The sequence below is a fragment of the Phyllobates terribilis genome, unplaced genomic scaffold, assembly GCF_046119375.1.
Source record: "Phyllobates terribilis strain yellow unplaced genomic scaffold, ASM4611937v1 Scaffold_2__4_contigs__length_985480577, whole genome shotgun sequence".
NCBI classification, from domain to species: domain Eukaryota; kingdom Metazoa; phylum Chordata; class Amphibia; order Anura; family Dendrobatidae; genus Phyllobates; species Phyllobates terribilis.
In genome coordinates this window covers 762,532,177-762,555,489 of record NW_027362762.1, presented here as the reverse complement: position 1 = coordinate 762,555,489, position 23,313 = coordinate 762,532,177, and the positions used below count along the sequence as shown (strand labels likewise).

The 23,313-nt window shown below is 39.2% G+C and overlaps 1 protein-coding gene across 1 annotated transcript in view; it reads right to left on the bottom strand.

The window, feature by feature from the left end:
* ANOS1 (anosmin 1) overlaps positions 1-23,313 on the bottom strand; it is a 345,355-nt gene that overhangs the window by 201,106 nt on the left and 120,936 nt on the right. The window contains exon 3 of the mRNA XM_073667333.1: positions 1,900-1,962. Within this exon, the coding sequence (XP_073523434.1) occupies positions 1,900-1,962 (63 nt within the window). The remainder of the gene's footprint in view (positions 1-1,899; positions 1,963-23,313) is intronic.

The following is a 23,313-nucleotide window of genomic DNA, read 5'->3' as shown; positions in this document are numbered from 1 at the left end:
TTTAAACCAGCCTAAAAATCATCATTATGGGCAGCAAATTGACCTGTGTAAACAGGTGATGTGCTGCAGATAATGATGGCATTCTATGGCACAGAAAAATTGTATTAACGATTGTCCTGTGCACATGAAATGCATATGAACTGTCTAAGTAATCTAGTATGTGATTAGCATGCTTAAAACCATTTAAAAGTCTTGACCAGCTGTCTTTTTTAAGGCTTTGCATTACTTGCAGTGCACATATTGTGGGAAAAATAAGTATTTGATACACTGTCAATTTTGCAAGTTTTCCTACCTATAAAGAATGGAGAGGTCTGTAATTTTTATAGTAGCTACACCTCAACTGTGAGAGACAGAATCTAAAAAAAATCCAGAAAATCACATTGTATGATTTTTACATAATTAATTTGCATTTTATTGCATAAGATAAGTATTTGATACAATAGTAAAACAGAACTTAATATTTGGTAGAGAAACCTTTGTTTGCAATTACAGAGTTCAGACATTTCCTGTAGCTCTTGACCACATTTACACACACTGCAGCAGTAATATTGGGTAACCCTTCCAAAACACTGCCAAATTATGATGTTTCCCCCACCATGATTCATGGCTGGGACGGTGTTCTTAGGGATGTACTCATCGTTCTTCTTCCTCCAAACATGGAGAGAGGAGTTGACACCAAAAAGTTCTATTTTGGTCTCATCTGACCACATGACCTTCTCCCATGCCTCCTCTGGATCATCCAGATGGCCATTGGAAGACTTCAAACGGGCCTGGACATGTCCTGGCGTGAGCAGAGGGACCTTGTGGGCCCTGCAGGATTTTAATCCATGACTGCATAGTGTGTTACCAACAGTAATGTTTAAGACTGTGGTCCCAGTTTTCTCCAGGTCATTGATCAGGTCCTCCACAGTAGTTCTGTGCTGATTCCTGACCTTTCTCAGAACCATTCTTACCCCATGAGGCGTGATATTGTATGGATCGCCAGACCAAGGAAGATTTACAGTCATCTTGTGTTTCTTCCATTTTCTAATAATTGAGCCAACTGTTGTTGCTTTCTCACCAAGCTGCTTGCCTATTGTCCTGTAGCTCATCCAAGCCTTGTGCAGGTCCACAATTTTGTCCCTGGTATCTTTAGACATTTTGGTCTTGGCCATGGTGGAAAGGTTGGAGTGTGATTGATTGAGTGTATGGACAGGTGTCTTTTATACAGGTAATGAGTCCAAAAAGGTGCAATTAATACAGGTAATGAGTGCAGAGTAGGAGGGCTTCTTAAATAAAAACTAACATGTCTGTGAGAGCCAGAATTCTTGCTGGTTGGTAGGTGATCAAATACTTATTTCATGCAATAAAATTAAATTTAATTATTTAAAAATCATACAATGAGATTTTCTGTTTTTAATTTTAGATTCTGTCTGTCACAGGTGAAGTGTACCTATGATATAAATAACAGACCTCTTCATTCTTTGTAGGTGGGAAAACTTGCAAAATCGGCAGTGTATCAAATACTTGTTTTCTGCACTGTATATACAGAAGATATTGACAATATTACGCATTGTTGATCAGGTGAAAAACGGGTCTGTTTTTCTCATTCTTATAATTTATATTTTGTACCTTTATAGTTATTTCCTTGCTCTATCCATGTAACAACACATATTATCTACATAATTTGACGGGCGCGCACACTGAGTTAATGGCCAGCCCAATTACATCAATACTTTCTACATTTTTATATAATGTATATGTTCATTTTGAAACGTAATAGAATATAACTTTGGGATACAGTTAATTTACAAAATATAGAAAGTTGTCAGGTAACCAAGAGTAAGACATTTATATTTTCCTTCATGGCATATTATAGGAGACAAATTCCTTTCCATACCCAGAATAAATCTGACATACCTCGCAGAGACTTTGGCAGCTATTCTTTTTCAAATCCCATGTTTCCTTGCAAGGTTCCAAGCACTGTTGAAAGATTGAACAAACACTTAGTCAAACGATTGTCATTTTGAAGCTTGTGTTTTATTTTTATTTCTTGGGAACGTAATGCTGCAACCCAGGAAAAAAACAAAAGCAGCAGACATAACAGTATTACTTGCTTTGTGACTCACATGGAATCTGTCATTAAATGCTCTCTGACTCCTGTGAGCTGAGAAATTTGCTCGGTGTAATATCTAGGATTTTGTCCACCCACGAAGTCTTTATTTCAGAGAATATTGAGCCAGTTATACACAAAGCTTTTTATATATTTTTCAATTTCATGGAAATTGGATCCTTCTGAAACTCTAGCACGGCTTTCCTGAATTTATAATTAACACAGTTAATTATTTATAGCTAAGAAAGCTGACAATATGCTTCCAGTAACAGCAGTATGGTCTATAACATATGATACTTAGTCACATCAATGAGAGAATCTTACAAGTAATGAGTCTTAATTTCAGATGGAGAGATAGGTAGATAGATTGATTGATTATAGAAATGGAGGCAGCACACCAAATAAATTGGCAACTGCTTAGGAGGCTTGGCACCCACTTTTTGGCTGGTGCTGCTTCCTTCATATTTTTTGGGTATATTCTTTGCATTTTTCCTAGTGTATGTTTAAAAAAAAACAGGAAGGGAAGACATATTGTAATAATGCAAAAATATATATTTAGAGCCGTATAGAAAACTGTATGCTAGCATTCAGCTGTCAACTAATAGTTCAAATTAAAAAGATACTTTTACAAGCAATAAGCAATGCTAACAAACAACCTATAAATGGGCCCTTGGCTATGCTAAAGTAAAAAAAAATAAAATGACTAACCTAGCAAGTAAGAAGACTCAAGAGACTAAATTACCAGCTCTTAGCAGCTGTAGTTGGCCAGTCCTCTGTGAATTTGAGGACTGTATCAGCAATGGTCAAAAAGATTCCCACTGAAAGCCTGCATATACTTTAGATTAAAGTCTGTATAACCCACCAATATCATTGGCAGTCTAACATTTACACCACATTCAAATTATTCTGTAAAATGGATTTAAGTGTCATAAAGATATAATTTTTTGTTTTTCAAATAAACTCAAGGTATCATGTCAAACTACTTAAGAAGGATATCCATAGGCCATAGGTTTCAAGTAATGTGGGAAACAAAAATGATCTCTCTGTTGTCGAAATGCATCAAATAGTGCAATGCTTGGACAAGTCATGAAAACATAAGAAAACGTAAGTATTATCATTGTACTGTGAAGAGATTTGTTCCTGATATAAAGCACCGTTGGGTTCCTGCAGATAAAGGCATAATGAGGATGGTTTCTGCCAGACAAATTAATCAGATTAAGAGAGTAGCTGCTGAAATACCATTAGAAAGCAACAAAGAGTTTTTTGAAGCTGCTGGTGCCTCTAGAGTTCCAAAAATCTCAAGGTGTAGGATCCTCCAGAAGCTTACATTTATGCATAAACCTACTATTTGGCCACCCCAAAATAGTACTCACAATCAGAAATGGTTTTAGTGCGCCCATAAAAACATGAAGACTAATTTTAAAACAGTCTTGTTTTATGAGAGAAGTGGATGGTTGGTGGTTGGCGATCATGTCCCAACAAGGCTGTGACATCAGCAAGGAGGTGGCGGAGTCATGTTTTGGGACGGAATAAAGTAGAGAGAGTTGGTAGGCCCATTTAGGGTCCCTGAAGGTGTGAAAATGACCTTGGAAAAGGCATGGTACAAATAGAAGAACCATGCCATCCATAGCAAAATCAGATTCATTCATGACTATGCACAATCTCATGCACCAAAGTATACATCTGATAACTGGATAACTTCTTTAATATCTCAACAATGCACACACATCATAGCAGTGACAGAGCATAGTTTTGTTACTATCAGATAATAGAGTCAAGGTACCATCTACAAGATGGATTCTCCCCTGAAGACTACCAAATGAAATGTGTACGGAGGATGGTATAGACTTTTTAAAGTAACAATGGTTGAAGAATAGATGGATACTGCCACTATAAGGAGCTATATTTGAGTGACAATGGCTGAGCGACTATGGTGTGGTTCATCTTTTGGCTCCATCTCCAATACGATTTCCATGGACTTACCTAAAGGACCCCTCACTAAGTGGAATATTCTGGTGAGATCCAACCATTTTATCTATCAGAGCTTGAGTTTGGCAATGCATTCCTACCACACATCATGATTGGTGTTATGTCACTCCAGAATTTACCAGATCTGAGAGCTATTATTGATTATATAGGAGGTTCACCAAAAACAAAGTGGCTTTTTTTCTACTCCACTATGAGAATTTATTGGTCTTTTATTAATTGTGCTTTTGGTCATTCTGGTGATGAGTCTAGATTAGATTATTATTTATTAAAGGATATGTTTTAATTTCATACTGTATCTATATTAACACCCAGGTTTAGATAGACCCCCAGGGGATCGGCTGAATATGATGGCGCTATATAAGTAAGCATAAATAATAATAATAAATATGTATGTTCTCCCCATGTTTGTGTAGGTTTCCACCAGGTACTCTGGTTTTCTCCCACACTCCAAAGACAGGGATCGGGAACTAAGACTGTGAGCCCTTGACAGTTCTAGCTCAGGGCCTGAAGGGGAGGTGAATTACTAATCATTTAGTAATATTCGCTATATCAAGTATTACCCTTGTAAACTATGCATAATACAATGTATCAGTCTGTTTATTTTCTGAATGATTATAACCTGAAGACCATGTTAGCATATTTAATATATCAATTGGAAATGGTATTAGATAACCATGGTTTATGTGTGTAGGTGTAATGTGTTTTACTAAGCAACATGAGATGTTAACAACCAGTTAAAAACAGGCATTTACTTGCTAATACAAATTTCCCAGCAGAAAATCATAAAATGAGATCAATTTCCCTTTCCAATAACACTTGCACTTCACCATAATTAACGTTTTTACAACTTGAAAGCACAAAGCATTTAAAGCACATCTCATTACCGTAGTCAGCACATTACACTAATATATTGAAATTTACACACAGAATATTTTTGAAGGGCCAGGAGATGCCCATTATTTTTAATTCTTCCTTGCATATATTTATATTGAAAAAAATCTGTTTAGTCAGCATTTAGATTCCCATGGGGTTATCAGCAAAGGGTAAACAGAAAAATGCAGATAGGATGTGACACCTTAGTAAATAATTAATGAGGATCAGGACAATGGAAAATGTAAAAGATGCAGTCTTCACTGAATGACCTGTGGGAGGGAGAATGTGGAAAGCTGATGGGGGCAAAATTTTGGCAAAAGAAATCATTTGGTGTATATAATCACTAAGGATCCATTTCGTGGACTGACTGGCAGTACTAAATGACCACCAAATGGTACTGGGCATTTAATAGCCCATTGACACAGGCAGACCGAAGTAAATGATGCAATAGCTTGCTCAGTGCGCATATGCTGCCATTGTTCCTCACAGTGCGAGTCCTGTTTTCATAGGACAATGCACCACTTAAAACAAGGTTTTTTGCGCTATGCAAAGGTGATTAGCAGCCTGTTTACACTGAAAGATAACCATGAAATAAGAATTATTAAGACTACTCGTTTACAAATTTCTTTCAGTGTAAATGCAGCTTCAAGCTATGTGCACACAAAGATATTTTAATGTGTTTTTGTGGCATATTTTCACAGCGAAAATGCCGCAAAAATGCATTAAAATTGCTTGTAAAAGGTCTGCCATTTACTGCAATGCAAATCCGCATGTGCTGTGCACATCATGCGGACATTTCTGCTGCGAATTCGCATTGCGGTAAAAACCGCAGCAAGACCAATTCTTGTGCGATTTTACTGCGAAATCGCCGCCATTGACTTGCATTGGATCGCATAAGATCCGCATGACTACATGACTGCATGTAGTCATGCGGATCTTATGCGATTAATGCGCGAATAGAGACTCTCCACCAGACCCGGGTAACATAGTACCTGTAGTTAAAAAAGAATTAAAATAAAAAATAAACATATACTTACCTTCTGATGGCCCCCTGTCTGCTCCCGGTGGTGCTGTTGGCTCTTCGACTGCTCGCGGTGGTGTAAAAGGACCTTCCATGACGTCATTTAGTCATGTGACAAGTCACGCGACCGTGTGCTGCCCCACACATGAAGTTTAGCTGTTCTCATAAGCTTTTCCAAACATTTTCTTAGTTGCATTTTACAGCAAAAGCCATGGCCGTAAACAGCATACAGCACAGCAAAGGGATCTCATTGTTAAACTTTATCTGTCAGGAGAAGGGTACAAAATGTTTTCCAAGGCATTAAATACACTATGGAACACTGTGAAGATGGTCATCAAGAAGTGGTTTAAAGGGGTATTCTCATATCCAAGATTTTATGCTAATATGTAGTAGGTGTAATAATAATAATATTAGCAAATACCTTCAATTAGAAATGTAGTATAATTCTTCTAATAAGCTATGTCGCTAACCCCATATGCAGGGCATTGCAGTAGCTTAGGTATCCATGGTTACAACCGCTCTTATGGTAACAGTTGTTAGCTGTCGTACCCATGGATAGATAGGCTACTGCAATGCCAGGGGTAGTGGGCAGTGTGGTCTATAATCGCAATGGCGTGTGGTGGGTATAGGTCTTCTTGCACTTATGCAAATTACTGAGAGCGCTATTGCAGAAGTTTGTTACCTCTTATTTGAGGTCAGGCTACCTTCATTTATTATATGGTTGTTAATTATATGGTTGTTAATTTATTGCTTTAGCGATCTTTGTGTTATTCTGGGACTGTTTTCATAATTGATATTTTTTATAATTCTCAGGTTTCTGTGATTTATGTCTAATTATGTGTTTGTTGTACCCCCCTATTTTGATTTACTGATTTTCATTTGCCTCAATGTTATTTACAATTGAGCACACTGCTTGCTCTTTTTATTTGGGTTTTATGAGGTGTTTTTAATTATCTTTTTCTTCAGTGTTTGTGTATTTATTTGTTAATTAATAAAATGTGGATATATTCATGGATATTGATTTTTTTGGTATTCATTTGTACTGTTTTATTGGGAGAGGTAATTATAGTTTTAATGCAATGTTTTTTGGTACCCCCAAAACTAAGCTTTTTTATTGAAGTTATTCTGAGTATGGTTCTGTTTTTCCAGTTTTGGTTATGGATTGCAAAAGCTTAGGTATCCATGGTTACAACCACCTATATAGAGACAGTTTGTTGTTAGTGGTCGTAACCATTGGATACCTAAGCTACTACAATGCCCTGCACATGGGGTAAGTGACATAGCATGTCAGAAGAATTATATTACATTTCTAATTGGAGGTATTTGCTAATATTATAATTATTATTATTACACTTAGTACATATTGGGATAGGATCTTGGGGATTATCCCTTTAAGGGACTATCCCTTTAAGTTTGGCACAGCAGCTACATTTCCTAGAATTCAATGTCTCTCAAACATTGATGAAAAGCCAAGTAGAAAATTGGAAGCTGCTAAGAGGACTACAGCAACATTAAAGGATTTGCAATAATTTTGTCAACTACTAGTTGTTTACTGCATGTACCAAAAATCTCCCATATTCTTCATATGTCTAGTCTTTGATAAATAATAGCAAGTCAGAAACCTTTTCTTAGAATTAAAAACTCCCAAGCCCCGCTATGTTTTACCAAAGCCTACATCAACTCTGCCAAAATCATATGGGAAAACATGTTATGGTCTGATGAGAAAGAAATTGAACTTTTTAGGTAAAATTCCAAAAGGTACGTTTGGCGCAAAGCAAACAGTGCGCATCACCAAATGAAAACCATACCCACAGTGAAGCATTGTGGAAATAGCATTATGCTTTAAGGCTGTTTTTCAGGAGCTATAACGGGGACTTTATTGAAGGTGGAGGGATTTATGCACAGTTAGAATATCAGTCAATGTTGCATCAAATTCTTTAGGTCTCTGCAAAAAAGCTGAAGATAAAGAGGAATTTCACTTATACGCCAATGAACAAAAGAACGGCTTTGCCAGAAGAAGATCAAAGTTTTAAAATGGCTCAGCCAGAGCCCAGACATGAATCCAATAGAATATCTATGGGTGACTTGAAGAGTGTACACTGGAGATGCCCTCATAATCTGTCAGATTTGGAGCGCTACTACAAGGAAAAGTGGACGTAGATTGCCAGTTCAAAATTGGCCAAGACTGACTGCTGTCATAAATTGTAAGGGTACTTCAACATATTATTAATTTAAGGGTGAGCATATTTATGCAACCAAATTATTTTAGTTATTTATATTTCTTTTTTCATCCAGAGAGATTTCAGTTTGTTTTTCAATTAAATTGCACAAATTATGGGTCACAATGATGTAAAATGTTCTGAAATGATTCTTATTGGTATGATCTTTATTACATGGCCAAAACCTGGCATTGAACAGGGCTGTGTAGACCTTTTAGATCCACATTAGCTTAAGCTATACATATGTATGGAGTTCTGCAAGATTAGATGTCAAAGCCTGTTTTTTTTCACAGAAGCAGCACTACATCAGTTTATTGGCTATAAGTGAGATTGCAACACCATCTTTTGAATGGCACTAAAATGCAATCCAAACAAAAGATTACAGCAGCACCCTGTAAGCACTATGTGTGCAAACATTGGATATATGAAATTTGGACTGAATTACTGCTATTTAGAATAACCTTGGCAAATTCATGAGCGCCCGCCATGATTTTGGTGACTCTAGCCTGATATTTATGAAACATGCTTCTCCCGGGCCAAAAGACTACAAATTTAAAGGGCAGGTAGGATCCAGCATTAATTGAAAATAGCCTTAGGCTAATGGGAGGAGTGAGCAGCCAAATATGAAGGTAGCACTACCTCCTATAGTATACTACCGTTTTGTTATTTTGTGTACTGTAGTATATTATTACAGTTGGTGATTGCCTGCATATTTGACTGAGCAATTCTCCCATCAGTATAAGGCTGTTTTTAATTAGTGCTTTATCCTATCTGTGGGGGGATTATATATATAATGAATAAAATAGAAAGGGCACATGTGTCTTGGCATTTAAGTTCACCAGACAAGAGGAAGTGTCCAGTTTCAGGTGAGGGGTAATGATGTCACCAGTCTATTGTATTTTCCACACCCACTGACTAAGGTTCTTCGTTCATTTCCACCTATCATGGCTGAACATGTTTTTTAACAATTGACTGGACATTCCTTTGTCTCAAGGTAAATATGATACACTGCTGATTTTACAAGTTTTCCCAACTACAAAGAATGGAAAGGTCTATAATTTTTATCGTAGGTACACTTCAACTGTGAGAGACAGAATAAAGAAAAATCCAGAAAATCACATTGTATAATTCTTACATAATTACTTTGCATTTTATTGCATTAAATAAGTATTTGATACAACAGAAAAACAGAACTTAACATTTGGAACAGAAACCTTTACTTGCAATTATAGAGGTCAGACATTTCCTGTGACCAAGTTTGCACACATTGCAACAGGGATTTTGGCCCCCTTCTCCATAGAGATCTGCTCCAGATTTTTCAGGTTTCGAGGCTGTCGTGGGCAACATTGAGTATCAGCTCCCTCCAAACATTTTCTATTGGGTTCAGGACTGGAGACTGGCTAGGCCACTCCAGGACCTTGAAATGCTTCTTAGAGTGCCACTGCTTAGGCCGTGTGTTTCAGGTCATTGTCATGCTGGAAAACCCAGCCATGACCCATCTGCAATGCTCTTACTATGGGAAGGAGGTTGTTGGCCAAAATCCCGCGATACATGACTTCATCCATCTTCCCTTCAAAAGGGTGCAGTCGTCCTGTTCCCTTGGCAGAAAAGCACCTTCAAATTATGATGTTTCAGCCACCATGCTTCACGGTTGAGACTGTTATTGGGGTTGTACTTCTTCTTCTTCATTCAAACATGACAAGTGGACTTCATACCAAAAAGTTCTATTTTGGTCATATCTGACCGCATGACCTTCTCTCAAGCCTCTTCTGGATAATCCAGGTGGTCATTGTTGAACATCAAACAGGCTTGTAGACATGCTGGCATGAGCAGGGAGACCTTGCATGCCCTGCAGGATTTTAATCCATGATGGCATAGTGCGTTACTAATGGTAATGTTTGTGACTGTGGTCCTAGCTCTCTTCACGTATTTGACCAATCCTCCCTTGTAGTTCTGGGCATATTCCTGACCGTTCTCAGAATCATCCTTACCCCACAAGGCGAGATCTTGCATGGAGCCCAAGACCAAGGAAGATTGACAGTCATCTTGTAGTATTTCTTCCATTTTCTAATAACTGTGCCAACAGTTGTTGTGTTCTCACCAAGCTGCTTGCCTATTGTCCTGTAGCCCATCCAGCCTTGGGCAGGTCTACAATTTTGTCCCTGGTGTCCTTAGACATTTAGATCTTGGCCATGGTGGAGAGGTTGGAGTTTTCTTGAGTGTGTGGACAGGTGCCTTTTATACAGGTAATGAGTTCAAACAGGTGTAATAAATACAGGCAATGAGCACAAAGTGGGAGGGCTTCTTAAAGAAAAACTAACAGATCTGTGAGAGCCAGAATTATTACTGGTCGGTAGGTGATCAAATACTTATTTCATGCAATAAAATGCAATTTAATTATTTAAAAATCATACAATGTGATTTTCTGTTTTTTATTTTTTTATTCTGTCTCTCACAGTTGAAGTGTACCTACGATAAAAATTACAGACCTCTCCATTCTTTGTAGGTGGGAAAACTTGCAAAAGTGTATCAATTACTCATTTTCCCTACTGTATATATAGTCACCCGCTTGGGTATGAATATATACACATATATTGGTACTACAACATTATCTACCATTTAAATTTGTATGCCTTTAGCCCAGGAGAGGCATGTTTGACAAATATTAGGCAAGGGTCCAATAAAAGAAAGGTATGCCTTGTTGTGGCTGGTGAGCTCTCATGAATTGGCCAGTTTATGTGCTAAGTACTTTTATTGTAGAAGTATATTATATATAGCAGTCTTGCAGTCCAAATCTCATATATTCAATGTTGGCACACATCACAGAGTGGTGCTATATTTCTTTCTTTGTATATTATGCAGTCATGGCAGCTCACACATTTTCACATTTGCTTTATTCTGCTCGGAGGTGCTAGTCAGTTTTTTTTTGTTTTTTTGTAAGGTGCATTACCAGACACAGACATTTAACATGAGTGGTGCTGTTTCTGAAAAAAAAATACTTCTTTTCTGATCCCATAAAAGGGATAAGAGTTCTTTGGGTCTCTTTATTAAATAACTTCCACTCCAAAGTAAGGTGGCATGCCACGAGTAATTGCTTATCATATCCAATGTCTCCAGTCAATTTAACTGTAATCATCCTCAAGAAAGATTAATCATGTTGCAAATTTTACCAGAACATTTCAATTTTACTGACTTCTCAAACTTTATGGTCAAATTTAGTGATTATATTTTTCATGTCCCTCTCTTTTATTACATCAGACTTGCAGTATGTAATCACGGCTGTCTAGACAGTCATTTTTGCATATTTCTAGCAGACAATAAGTCACCAGATTGGAGGTTAACATGTCTTACAAATACTGAGAACTTTCCCTATGGCAAGAGTAATAGCAATTATGAGAGTAGATAGAGTTAGAGAAAGTTTCCTTCCTAAACCATATCGTAGAACTTCAATTCCCATGGAGACACCTTACTTGCTGCTACTTGCTCAGCTGTTTTGAGTACTATGTTGAACCTTATCTAATGGAGACAAAAGAGGCCCAATTAAGCTTTATGAACATAAGTGTGGGGTAGTTTAACCTAGTTTCCATTCCAAGTACAAAAAAGAGAAAGCACAGTCTAATGTGCTAAACTTTGATGTTTTTGAATTTAAATAAAAGCATTACATGTGTTATAATCACCCAATATTCCTCCACCGTTCACATTACTAATGTATCCATGTGACCTATAACAAAGTGACAAAACACAGGTCAGTACACTCCATGTGAGCCACAACCTTTCTTCTGTTTACATGTCAAAAAAAGAAATTACAGGTAATATACTGTAAACAAGTTTTAAACGGTTATTTTTAAGTTGTCTCTTGAGCAGCACAAAGCTCTGCAGTCTCCTTACTTCCTGTCGACAGTTCTGGTGAGCAGTAAAAGCTGTTGTGTTAGAACTAAACAGCTCATCACAAGTTCTGCTGTAACACATTCAACTATCTGTGATTTGTTCTGGAGTCTACACTGCTGTCATTATATTTATATATTTAGATAACAGAGTATTTTAACAAGCACGCAGCTGGGGAATGTGAGAGCTGTGAATAGGAGAACTGCTCTGGAAGCAGCAGATGCTGGGGCTCATGATTTTGCAAGATTTGTAACAGCAAAAGCTTGTCAAGAGCTGAGAGGGAGGGAGAGGGAGGTAAGAAGCCAATTGCTATGTAGAAATTAATGGGCTGAAGAGGTCTGACTGGGTTGTTAGGACTCAGTTAACTCTTCTCCTGGAATGTAACTAGAGCGCACATTCGGACAGGCTTTGGAAGCAAAGCTCCATGGAAGCAAGCTGTACACCAAGGCTTCAAAAAGCACCAACAGATCATGTTTTCAGGATTTCCTTTATATTTCAAGGTGATAATGCTATCACTTGGGCAATACTAAGAACATGCTGAAAACATGATATGTTGATGGCTCTTGAAGACTTGGGTTGGGAAAAACTGCTGTATCCTATGTAAGATAAAAGCTGTCACATCAGGAGAACCAGAGCAGATAGAAAAAGCAAACCAATTGCAAACTTGCTTAAATGCATGCTGTCTAATTAACTAACAAATTTAAGGACATGAGAATAACTCTTTAAATGGACAAAAGCTAACCTTGGACATATAAGCTCAAATAAATAAACTTCACTAGTACTTTGCAATCCTTGTCTACACAAGGTATTTCAGCTTCCAGCCAGGTTTGATGCATAGAGGTGTACAACTTTATCTTGTCATCAATTTAATTAAGAACATTACCACTACACACTACCTAAACTCTCGACAGGTCTCAATTCACATCATTACCACTGGGTGGACACATGTAGACAAATATTTCATTATTATCTCCTGATGCAATCATGCTTTTTTATTTTAAAGCCGGTTATCCAACATTCCTCTTCTTGGGGTTTCTTACCTAAGTTTTCATACAAATATCAATTTCTTACAGTGTTTATAGACCCTTTTCTGGTACACTCAGAATTTCCCATTTGCCAAAGCAGAGAGCCAAATATCAAGAACAGTTGCCAATGGGCAAGAGAATATCCTCAGGGTTCTAGCTATAATTAATATTATTTATTATAAGTTTAAGTTCTTATATGATGTTTTATAAAGGAATCAATTAAATCAATAACTTTTTATTCTATTTAAATTTGTTACACTCCATCCTTAATACACTCAGTCATTAAATATTTTGCTTAGTTGTTGCCAGAAGTTTTTCGTGGCAAGCTGAGCTGATTACCAGAAGGAATAAGACTAGAGATAAGCAGATGTATTGAAATTTAGATTCGCCAACAAATTTTCCCCAAAAATGAGGCTAATAAATTTGCACAAATCTCAATACTGGAAAGCTTGTAATTGCATGTAAAATACACATGGGAAAGAGGATAAAGAGAGAACCCCACTGACCTTAACAGTTTACATTCTACAGACGAGAGCGAGAGGAACTCGCTGATCATAAGAGCTTACACTTTACAGGCGAGAGAGGAAAAAGATGACCTTTCTGACCATAAGATTTTATGCTCTCCAAGAGAGAAAGAGTGAGAAAGGACACTGCTGAACATATGATCTTACAACTTACAGAAGAGAGAAGGAAAAAGAGAAAAGGGACCCTGAAGGCCATATGAGTTTACACACTACAGAAGAGAGACTTACCCACTGACTCTGGAGATGAAAAATGACTCTACTGTACAAACTGTGCTTTTCTGGGAACTGCTAATCTGTGATAACCCAGGTACTGAGAACCACTATACATGATATAATAATTCATAACATGTCATACTGCAGGGCATTATGAGGAGGCCCGTGCAGCGACACAAAATTATGCTAGCCTGCTCTCTCATGCTTCAGCAGTGTGAAAAAGGTGCAAGGTTTTTTTTTGCAAACTGCAGATCAAATCCCAAAATGTTTGAATTTGCTTGAAACAGCGAATGTCAGGAAATGTGACTCATACTCAATCCTCAATGGATTGATATGCTCATTTCTAAATAAGACACATACTCAAGATCGTCAGCTGATCACTTGGGAAACTTTTCTCTTAAAGGACATGTTGACTTGGCGAGTTAATTTCTAAAACATAATACTAGTATTTTTCTTGGTGGAGGTCCACCTGAAATTTGTAACCTTTTTCGAGACCTAATTATATGTCTATAATTAGTTATGTTTAATACCTAGCCACCTCATTGCAAATGTCATGTATGTATGAGAAAAAATTACCATACCACACACACAGACATAAGTGAGCTCACCCAATGCCAAAAACTTCACCTAATTTAAAAACAAAAGGAAACTACTGATTAGTACTTGTAATTTATTGGCTGACACATCAATTTGTTCTAGATTGAATGCCTATGCTTTAGTTCAATTACATAGGCAATCCAGAGGTTATTTTCAGGACACAGTTCTGCACACTCAAAAACTTAGATGATACCATCTGAAATCTTTGGACTTGTGAATTGATTGGTTAATTTTGAGTCAGTGCCAGGGCTGGGAATATTTTTAGCAGACCACTGTATGGCTATAATGAATGATGGGTATGTTATGGCTTTTTCCAGACAGAACAATAAAAGCGCCCTAATGCAGACACAACCGAATAAACTGTGCTGACATTTTATTGTTTCTGAGATACAAATGCGTCATAACTCAGCGATAAAGACGTTTGTAGTTTATCACACTCTACATCATCAATAATTGAGTTTTCCTATATTGCTTTTAAGCAACTAAACCATAACCATTTTCAAGAGAAATTACATTGAAGATCAAACAAAGTTTTAAGAGAATTTTGTGCTATAGGAAATAAAAAAATTGGTTTCAGAGGAAGTCTAAAATGTGACATTTCTAATGGTTATATTGTTTATTTGTGTATTATTTACAGATATAGCAAACTTAAAGGGGCTCCCCACCACTTTCATACTGATGACATCCTCAGATTGATGTGGGTTCCGACATTTGGCACCTCCACCAATCAGTTGTCCACAGTGTCTGCCGCGGCTTTATGTAAAGTGTGTGGAGAAGAGCAGCACAGCGCTGTACACTGTTTAGTGGCCACTGTCAGGTACTGCTGATTGGCTCCTACATAAATAATAGTAGCTGATCTGCACTAACTGGCTGCAATTCCTAAAACAGTGTAAAGGAACGGTAGTGTTGTGCCTCACACACTTCTACTAACAGCTGATTAGTAGGGGTGCTAAATGTTAGACCCCTATTAAATCTATATCAATTATGACCTATTTTAAGGAAAACCTTATTAAAACAGCTTTAATACTCTACTTTGTATTGTGTAAGGCAGCGATATTCATCACGCTAGGGGACACTCACTTCACCGAGTGAATTAAAGCACACATGCAACGTCTTTCCGATATTTCACAATCCAGCAGTTTATTACACTTCATAACTGCTTATAACATGGTCCATCTCAGTGGCTCACCAGCATGTTTACACACATAACATCCAAGAGCCTTTCAAGTGGCAGATAGGCCCACTTGGCTCCAGTTACAGCATTCAGCAAAGTAACTATATCAATGTCCATATAACGCAGCATTTTTACCTTTGCCAGATCGTAGCTGCTTCAGTCAGCTTTGTTCTGCCACAGCTATGGCTTTATGGCTTCCCAGATGGGGGTTTCCAGCCCTTGTACCTTCCAAGGCTACTGGAATCTCTTACACACAAGGATCCAGCCTCTGCCTTTCAGGCTTCACCCGGCTTTACCAGGCCTCACTAGGCTTCACTCTCTAACGGTGTACCACACGTGGGGTACAGGCCTCACGCCTTCCACACCCTGCTTCAAAAGCACCAGGATTTACATATCCTTCAGTGCACACAGGACTTGCAATGATGTCACAATCATGTGATCAGTCCTTCTGAGGGAGAGGTATATGGTCAGCCAGAACACCCTGGACCATTACAGTAATGCCACAAGCCGCTGCATTACATATCTCCCCCCTCTGTTCAAACTTGTGGGGCTGAACACATAATATACACAATTACATTATAACCCACAGTTCACACAGAGACCATGTACTTGACAATTGCGCTGCTCAGCCCCAGGAACATTAGTCATCGACATTAGCCCATTCCTTAGGGACCTACCATCTGTCATTGTCACTGACTTCGTCAAGTCACATTTCCGGGTCGTAACTTTGTCAGACCTTCCCCGCTCCCAGCGGTCAGTCGTAACCTTGTCAGACCTCCCCCGCTCCCAGCGGTCAATACAGCAGTGTGACTCACATGCCCTGGTATCTAAGGTCCGGTTCGACTCCACACTGTCCCGCACTCTATTGGGTCGTTTGTATGGGCCACTCAGACCTGAGTTACTGGAGGTCTCACTACCTCTAAACCTACACCCACTATCCTCAGGACATCGTGGAAAGTCTCTAACTTCTACTGTAGCCGTTCTATTATGTGAAGGGCCCTTTCTCTGTATGGTCTCACAATTTCTAGATGGCTGCCATCTTCTGCTGCTCAGGCGATTCTGTCTTTCCACTCGCCGTCTAGCGAGATTCAACTGTTCTACCTCTCGCAGGTAGGTCACTCGGTACTCCACCAGCATGGGTATATATGCAAGACTTTCTTCCGTTCCTACAGCGGAGAATGACACCATGCTGTCTTCATCTGGTATCCAGTCCTGTCGATCACGTGGACTGCTTAATTTCATCACACCAGACTTCTTTACCATCATCTGCATGGCTCAGCCATTTCTCCCAATGAGCTTTCTTACCAGAGCATGAGGCACCCGGATGACCTCTTCATGCAGACTTTGAGCTTTTCTCATAAGCTCCAGTTGTCTAATGGCTTGTTCCATCTTCAACCGGACAAACTGCTTCGTGCAAATACATCGCCAGTGCATGTCACTTAGGATCGCCACCCTCTTCACTGTGACTATGGTTGTGGACAGGACCACCAGCTGTTTAGCTTCTGAGGTTGAGTACACCTTACAGGCTCCCACGGCCTTTTTAAACTTTTCATGCACTGACTCTCTGGTGTATTCTTCTCTCAAATCTTCGGGTACATCTATGAGACACTTGTACCAAGACGTTTCTGTCTCACCAGTGGTCTCCAAATGATCATCTGGCTCAGGTTTCAGGGACAACTGACTTTCAGCTTCTTCACCCTGTAGAGTGGTCTCAATCACTCGGCGCATGTGCTCTGCAACCTCCTTATCATCCTCTAGTTTTTCCTTAACCTTGAGGACATCCTCATAGTCTCTCTTAATTTGTTGCAGATCATTACTGAGTTCACCAAACTTCTTCTTGGATTCACCCAGCTCTTTCTTCACTTGGTACAGCTCTAACCATACCAGGGAGAAGCGACCTTTCTCCTCGCACAACTCATCTTCACACTCCACTTTGTCAAGCTCCAATTGAGAAACCTCCTCTTTACCTCTCTGGAACATTTCTTTCCTTTTGTTGATTTACTCGCTGCTTTCTTCCAGTTCCCGCTGCAAGTTCCTTACAACCTGGTTTATTTTCTGCCGTTCAGACTCCAGGCTCAGCTGGTCTGAGGACACATTCTCCAGGTTTTACCTTAGTTGCTGCACATCACTATGATACTGCTGCCTGACAGGCTCCAGCTCTTGGTAATGACTGGCCGCCTCCTCTTTCAGGGCTGTCGGATCCTGATCCTTCTGTCTCAGTACTGTATCGGAGGTTGCTACTGGCAATGTCACCTCCTCTTCTTCTAAAAGAGGATCCAAACTCGGAATAAAGGCACACAGCCTTGTATTTTTTTTATTTGCCCTTTCAGCAAAGACTACAGGAGCAACCTTTTTGTGGTCCTTGCGCCATCGACGATGAGAGGGGGACTTTCTCACCTCGTCTAGCTCCTCCTGACTGAACTCTGTTTCTACTTTCGGAGTGTCACTGTCAGCTATGGAGTCTGTGTCACTCCCCATGGTGTCGTGGGCCAACAAGTCACCTCCCACTTTGACGTCAACCCCTTCTACTGGAGCTACCCCGTTATCAACGGTCAAATTGTCATTTTTAGGCGGTACCAACCCACAACCAGTAACCAATTTTGGTTTTCTATACTCTACGCTCTTTTGAAACTCTGCCCCCTTTTGAGACCCCACCCCATTTTGGACACCCACACCTGTAGGGGGATTTTTACAACAAAAACCAGCAATTGTCTTAGGACCCAGTTCACAACATATCTTACTACCTCCCTGGGCACTCTGGGATAGCACCGGCGCCACAGGAGAACTCAAGGAATGATCTGCTACCGCCATTCTGTAAAGGGCCCACAGCTCCTGCCCTTCCTGTACCAGGACCTGATGTCGTTTCTCAAATGTCTGCTGCGAGTCCTGTTGTCGTTTCTCAAATACCAGCTGTTGTTTCTCAAATGCCTGCTGCTGCGATTTTAACAGGCACTTTAATCATTCAACAGCTGCAGTCTTATCTGCTGCTCCCTTCACAGCCATCTCCATCTGCTCCTGCATTTCTTCAGTACACTCCATTTTGCTGCAGAACGTCTGCAGCCAGTCATCTAACCACTTCTCCATTTCATCTGGGAATACTGCTCCATTCATAGCCATCGCGGTACACTGTTCACACTATACACTTCACACCACTCTCCCTGGAAAATTTTTCGTGGCCTCACCAAGCCACAGCAAACCAGGTTTGAGTGCAAGTACAATTTTCGTAACCCCGCCGAGTTACAGCAAGATGCTTTAATCTTCATGACCCCGCCAAGCCACAGCAAGATGCTTGGATCCACACTCGTCGTCCTGTGCCGTTACCCATAGCAACAGGCTGCAGTTGCCCCTAGCAACCGGGCTGCAATTGCCCCTAGCAACTGGGCTGCAGTTGCCCCAAGCAACCAGGTTGCAGTTGCCCGCATTCTCCAACCACATGTAAGGCAGCGCTATTAATCACGCTGGGGGACACTTGCTTCACCGGGTGAATTAAAGCACACATACAACGTCTTTCCGGTATTTCACAATCCAGCAGTTTATTACACTTCATAACTGCTTATAACATAGTCCATCTCAGTGGGTCACCGGCATGTTTACACACATAACATCCAAGAGCCTTTCAAGTGGCAGACAGGCCCACTTGGCTCCAGTTACAGCCTTCAGCAAAGTAACTATATCAATGTCCATATAACGCAGCGTTTTTACCTTTGCCGGTCGTAGCTGCTTCAGTCAGCTTTGTTCTGCCACAGCTGTGGCTTTACGGCTTCCCAGATAGGGGTCTCCAGCCCTCGTACCTTCCAAGGCTACTGGGATCTCTTACACACAAGGATCCAGCCTCTGCCTTTCAGGCTTCGCCATGCTTTACCAGGCCTCACTAGGCTTCACTCTCTAATGGTGTCCCGCACGCTGGGTACAGTCCTCACGCCTTCCACCCCCTGTTTCAAAAGCACCAGGATTTATATATCCTTCAGTGCACACAGGACTTGCAATGATGTCACAATCATGTGATCAGTCCTTCTGAGGGAGAGGTACATGTCAGCCAGAGCACCCTGGACCATTAAAGTAATGCCGCAAGCCGCTGCATTACAATTGGATTAAATTCAAGACCGTCCCATAGGTCTAAACACGATTCTGGTAAAACCACATTTTATGATATCACTCTGAAACTAGTTCTGCAAACTCTATAGCCCACCAATGAAGAATAGTACTCTTGGTGTTAGGCAATGATAACACCATTGATAGTGGTCATGACTGTGCATCGTATTGGCAGTTCTGTCACTTTCTCTGGCAAAAATATTAGAACATGTAGCAAAATACTTGTTGTCAAATCTATGGAAAATACAATGGAAACCAAATAAATTTCATTCAAAAGTCAACAGGGTTCTATAGGCAACGTTTGGATTAGAGATGAAAAGATCAATTCACAGGACTCCGGTTCAGTGTCCAGGCCAGTGGTACCTAGCAGCTAGAGGGGAGGCCTTCAAATCTCTTACCTTCCGGCATCCCTGGCACAGCTTTTGGCTAGCCAGGTCTGATGCAACGTCATCTGTCCATCATGTCAGCCCTGACTAATCAAATGCCAAGCTATGTACGCTGGAAGGTAAGAGATTCATGGACTTCTTGTCTAAGTACCACTGATATGAACGCTAGACTGGAGTGAATCGATCCACTCATCTCTACTTTGAATCCATCATTTGACGGCTCCAAAATAGAACAGCGGCTGCAATTTTAACCTGACGCCATCATGAAGGTTTGAACAAAGCCTTAGTTCATTGCAGATACCTAATAAGTTTTCTTTATTTCTAGAGAAGCTGCATTGTCCTTTAATATTTCCATTTCAAAATTCATATTTAATATTTATGCCAAATGTGATGAGGGGAGTCGTAGAAGGACTTTTAGGAACAGTGACTGAGAGAATATGCTATGGAAAATCTTAGCATGCATTATCCAATAATCGGCTCCCTATAATACATCTACAGTAAATTGAATTAAACACTTAAAGGAAGCAGCCAAATTAATTTTTGCATTTTCACCCCCCCCTTTTTCAAATAGCAATAATATTTTTTTATATTTTTATATCGACATAGTTATGACAGTTTTTTTTTTTGTGGGACAAGCTTTAGTTTTGAAAGACATCATTTATTTTACCAAACACTATACGTGAAAAAGTGCAGTAAGTGGTGAAACACAATTCCTCCTTTATTTTTTGGGTTTTGTTATTACAGCATTAATTGAATAAAACGGCCTGGCAACAGTAGGATAGCAGTGATAGTTTTTTTACTATTTTAACAGCTTAAAGAAATTTTGAAGTTTGTAAAAGAAAAAATATAACTTGTGTCACCATTTTCTGAGACCCATAAATTGTAGTTTTTCCATCAAAGGAACTGTGTGAGTGCTTGTTTTTTTGTGCTGTTAGTTTGCATTGATATTGATGCCACTTTTGTGTTAGTACTAATTTTGTTTGTTTTCTGTTGAATGACAACTTATTGGAAAATGGAGGTGATCTAAATATTTTTTAACTCTTTAACTTTTCACTTTTTCTTCATTCCTCATAGGCGACTTAAACCTGTGACTGTTTCATCGCCTGTATGGTATACTGCAATATATAAGTATTCAATTATATAGTAAAAATCATGGTCTTATATGAAACCAAACCTGAGGCAAGACTTCACAGGAGAATGAGCATTGCAATGACAAAGGCCATTAGTAGGCTCTTGGTTACCTACTACCATATAAAAATAATAAAAAACATGCTAAAAATGTTGCTTTTTCATCATAGTGACACATAAAAAATTGAATAAAAAGCAATCAAAGGGACATATGTAAAAAAAAATAGTATAAATGAAAACAACAAATCATCCCGCAAAAAACAAGCCCCAATATTGCCCAATCGGCAAAAAAATAAAAAAGTTATGGATCTCAGAATATGGAGATGGAAAAACAAAAACATTTTTGTAAAATATTGTTTTTAGTATATAAAAGCAGCAGAGCATAAAGAAATCTATGAATCTGGAATCACTGTAATTGTACTGACCCGAAGAATAAATCTGTGCTATCAGTTTTACCGCACTGTGAACCGCGTGCAAAAAAAAAAAAATAATAACTGAGTTGCTGGTTTCTGTGCATTTTGTGTCAGAAAAATCTGAATAAAAAGTGATCAAAAAAACTTTATGAGCCCCAAAATAGTGACAAAAAAATCTCCAAGTCGTTGCGCAAAAAATAAGCCCTCATACAGCACTGGTCACCAAAAAATAAAAAAGCGTTTTTTCAATTTGATATTAGCAAAACATTAGAAAAATTCTATAAATCGGGTATTGCTGAAATTACATTGACCCAAAAAATAAAGTCGTCTAATCACTAACAATATACCGCACAAAAAAAAAGAACTTTTGCTGTATTGTTGCCTGTTTGTTCATTCTACCTCCCAAAAATCAGAATAAGGCTCTGCTCACATTTATCCTTTGTTCTCTTCTGAATGCTTACGTCATGTTTTCCATGTAAATCCAAAAAAACATGATTTAGACAAAACCTCCGATGGAACCACTCACTATAATGAGGCAGATGGACTAACTTTGTACTCTGTCTGGCCTCTGTTCCGGTGGTATAACGTTATTTTAGGCGTCTCTTTAGTGCACAAGTGTGGTTGACAACATATCTATGCATGCCTAAAACGATGGATACCACCGGAACAGATGCGAAACAGAGTCCAAAGTGTCTCTCTTTGCCTCATTATAGTGAGTGGTTCTGTCGGGGATTTCATCTGAATTTCATTCCTGTGGGATTTACACAGAAACCCTGGTAGAACAAAGACTCTGGAAAAGTGGCATATCTCCAAGACCAAAGCTAATAAAATCCAGTGAAATCTGCCCTCCCTAATCCAAATGCCCCCCTGCTTCTGAGCCTCACTGTACCTAAACTACAGTAAGCGGCCACATGTTTGACATTATTGTAGTAGGCAGAGCTCAATTAACATATTGCGGGATGTGTGTATCAAAAAGCACAAACTGGGCACAATTTATGGGGATGATAAAATATATGGGGGCACTACACTGTATGAGGGCACAATGTATAGATGCTAAACTGGCATATTTGCAATTCTCCAAAATAAAGCTTGTGGATATTACAAAATAGTCACTGCAGCCATAGATGAATTCATTGAGAGGTGCAATTTTTACAACGGAGTCACTTTTGGGGTTTTTCTGCTGTTCTCTCACCTTCGGGGCTCCGCAAATGTTGCCCCAAACTATTCTAGCAAAATCTGTGCTCCAAAAGCCTAATAGCGCTCTTTTCTTCTCAGCCCTGACGAGTGGCCTAACATTAGTTTCGGAAGACATATGATGCATCATCACGTTTTGGAGAAACTGGCAATAATTTGTTAACCCTTGTGTAACAAATAAATTTGCAGCAAATAAAAAAATTACATTTTTACCACTAAAATGTGATATTTAAAAGTCCTAATGCTGTAAAATTCTGTGAGGCACCTGTGGGTTCAAAATATACATCCCTAGATTAATTCTTTAAGCAGTGAAGTTTCCAATATGGGGTCACTTGTGTGGGGTTTCTGCTGATCTGCTACCTCAGGGACTCAATTAATGGAGCCCACAATCTATTCTAATGAAATATGCGTTCTAAAAGCCAAGTAGCACTCTTTCCCATCCGATCCATGCCGTGTTCTCAAACAGTAGATAACAAACACATATAGGG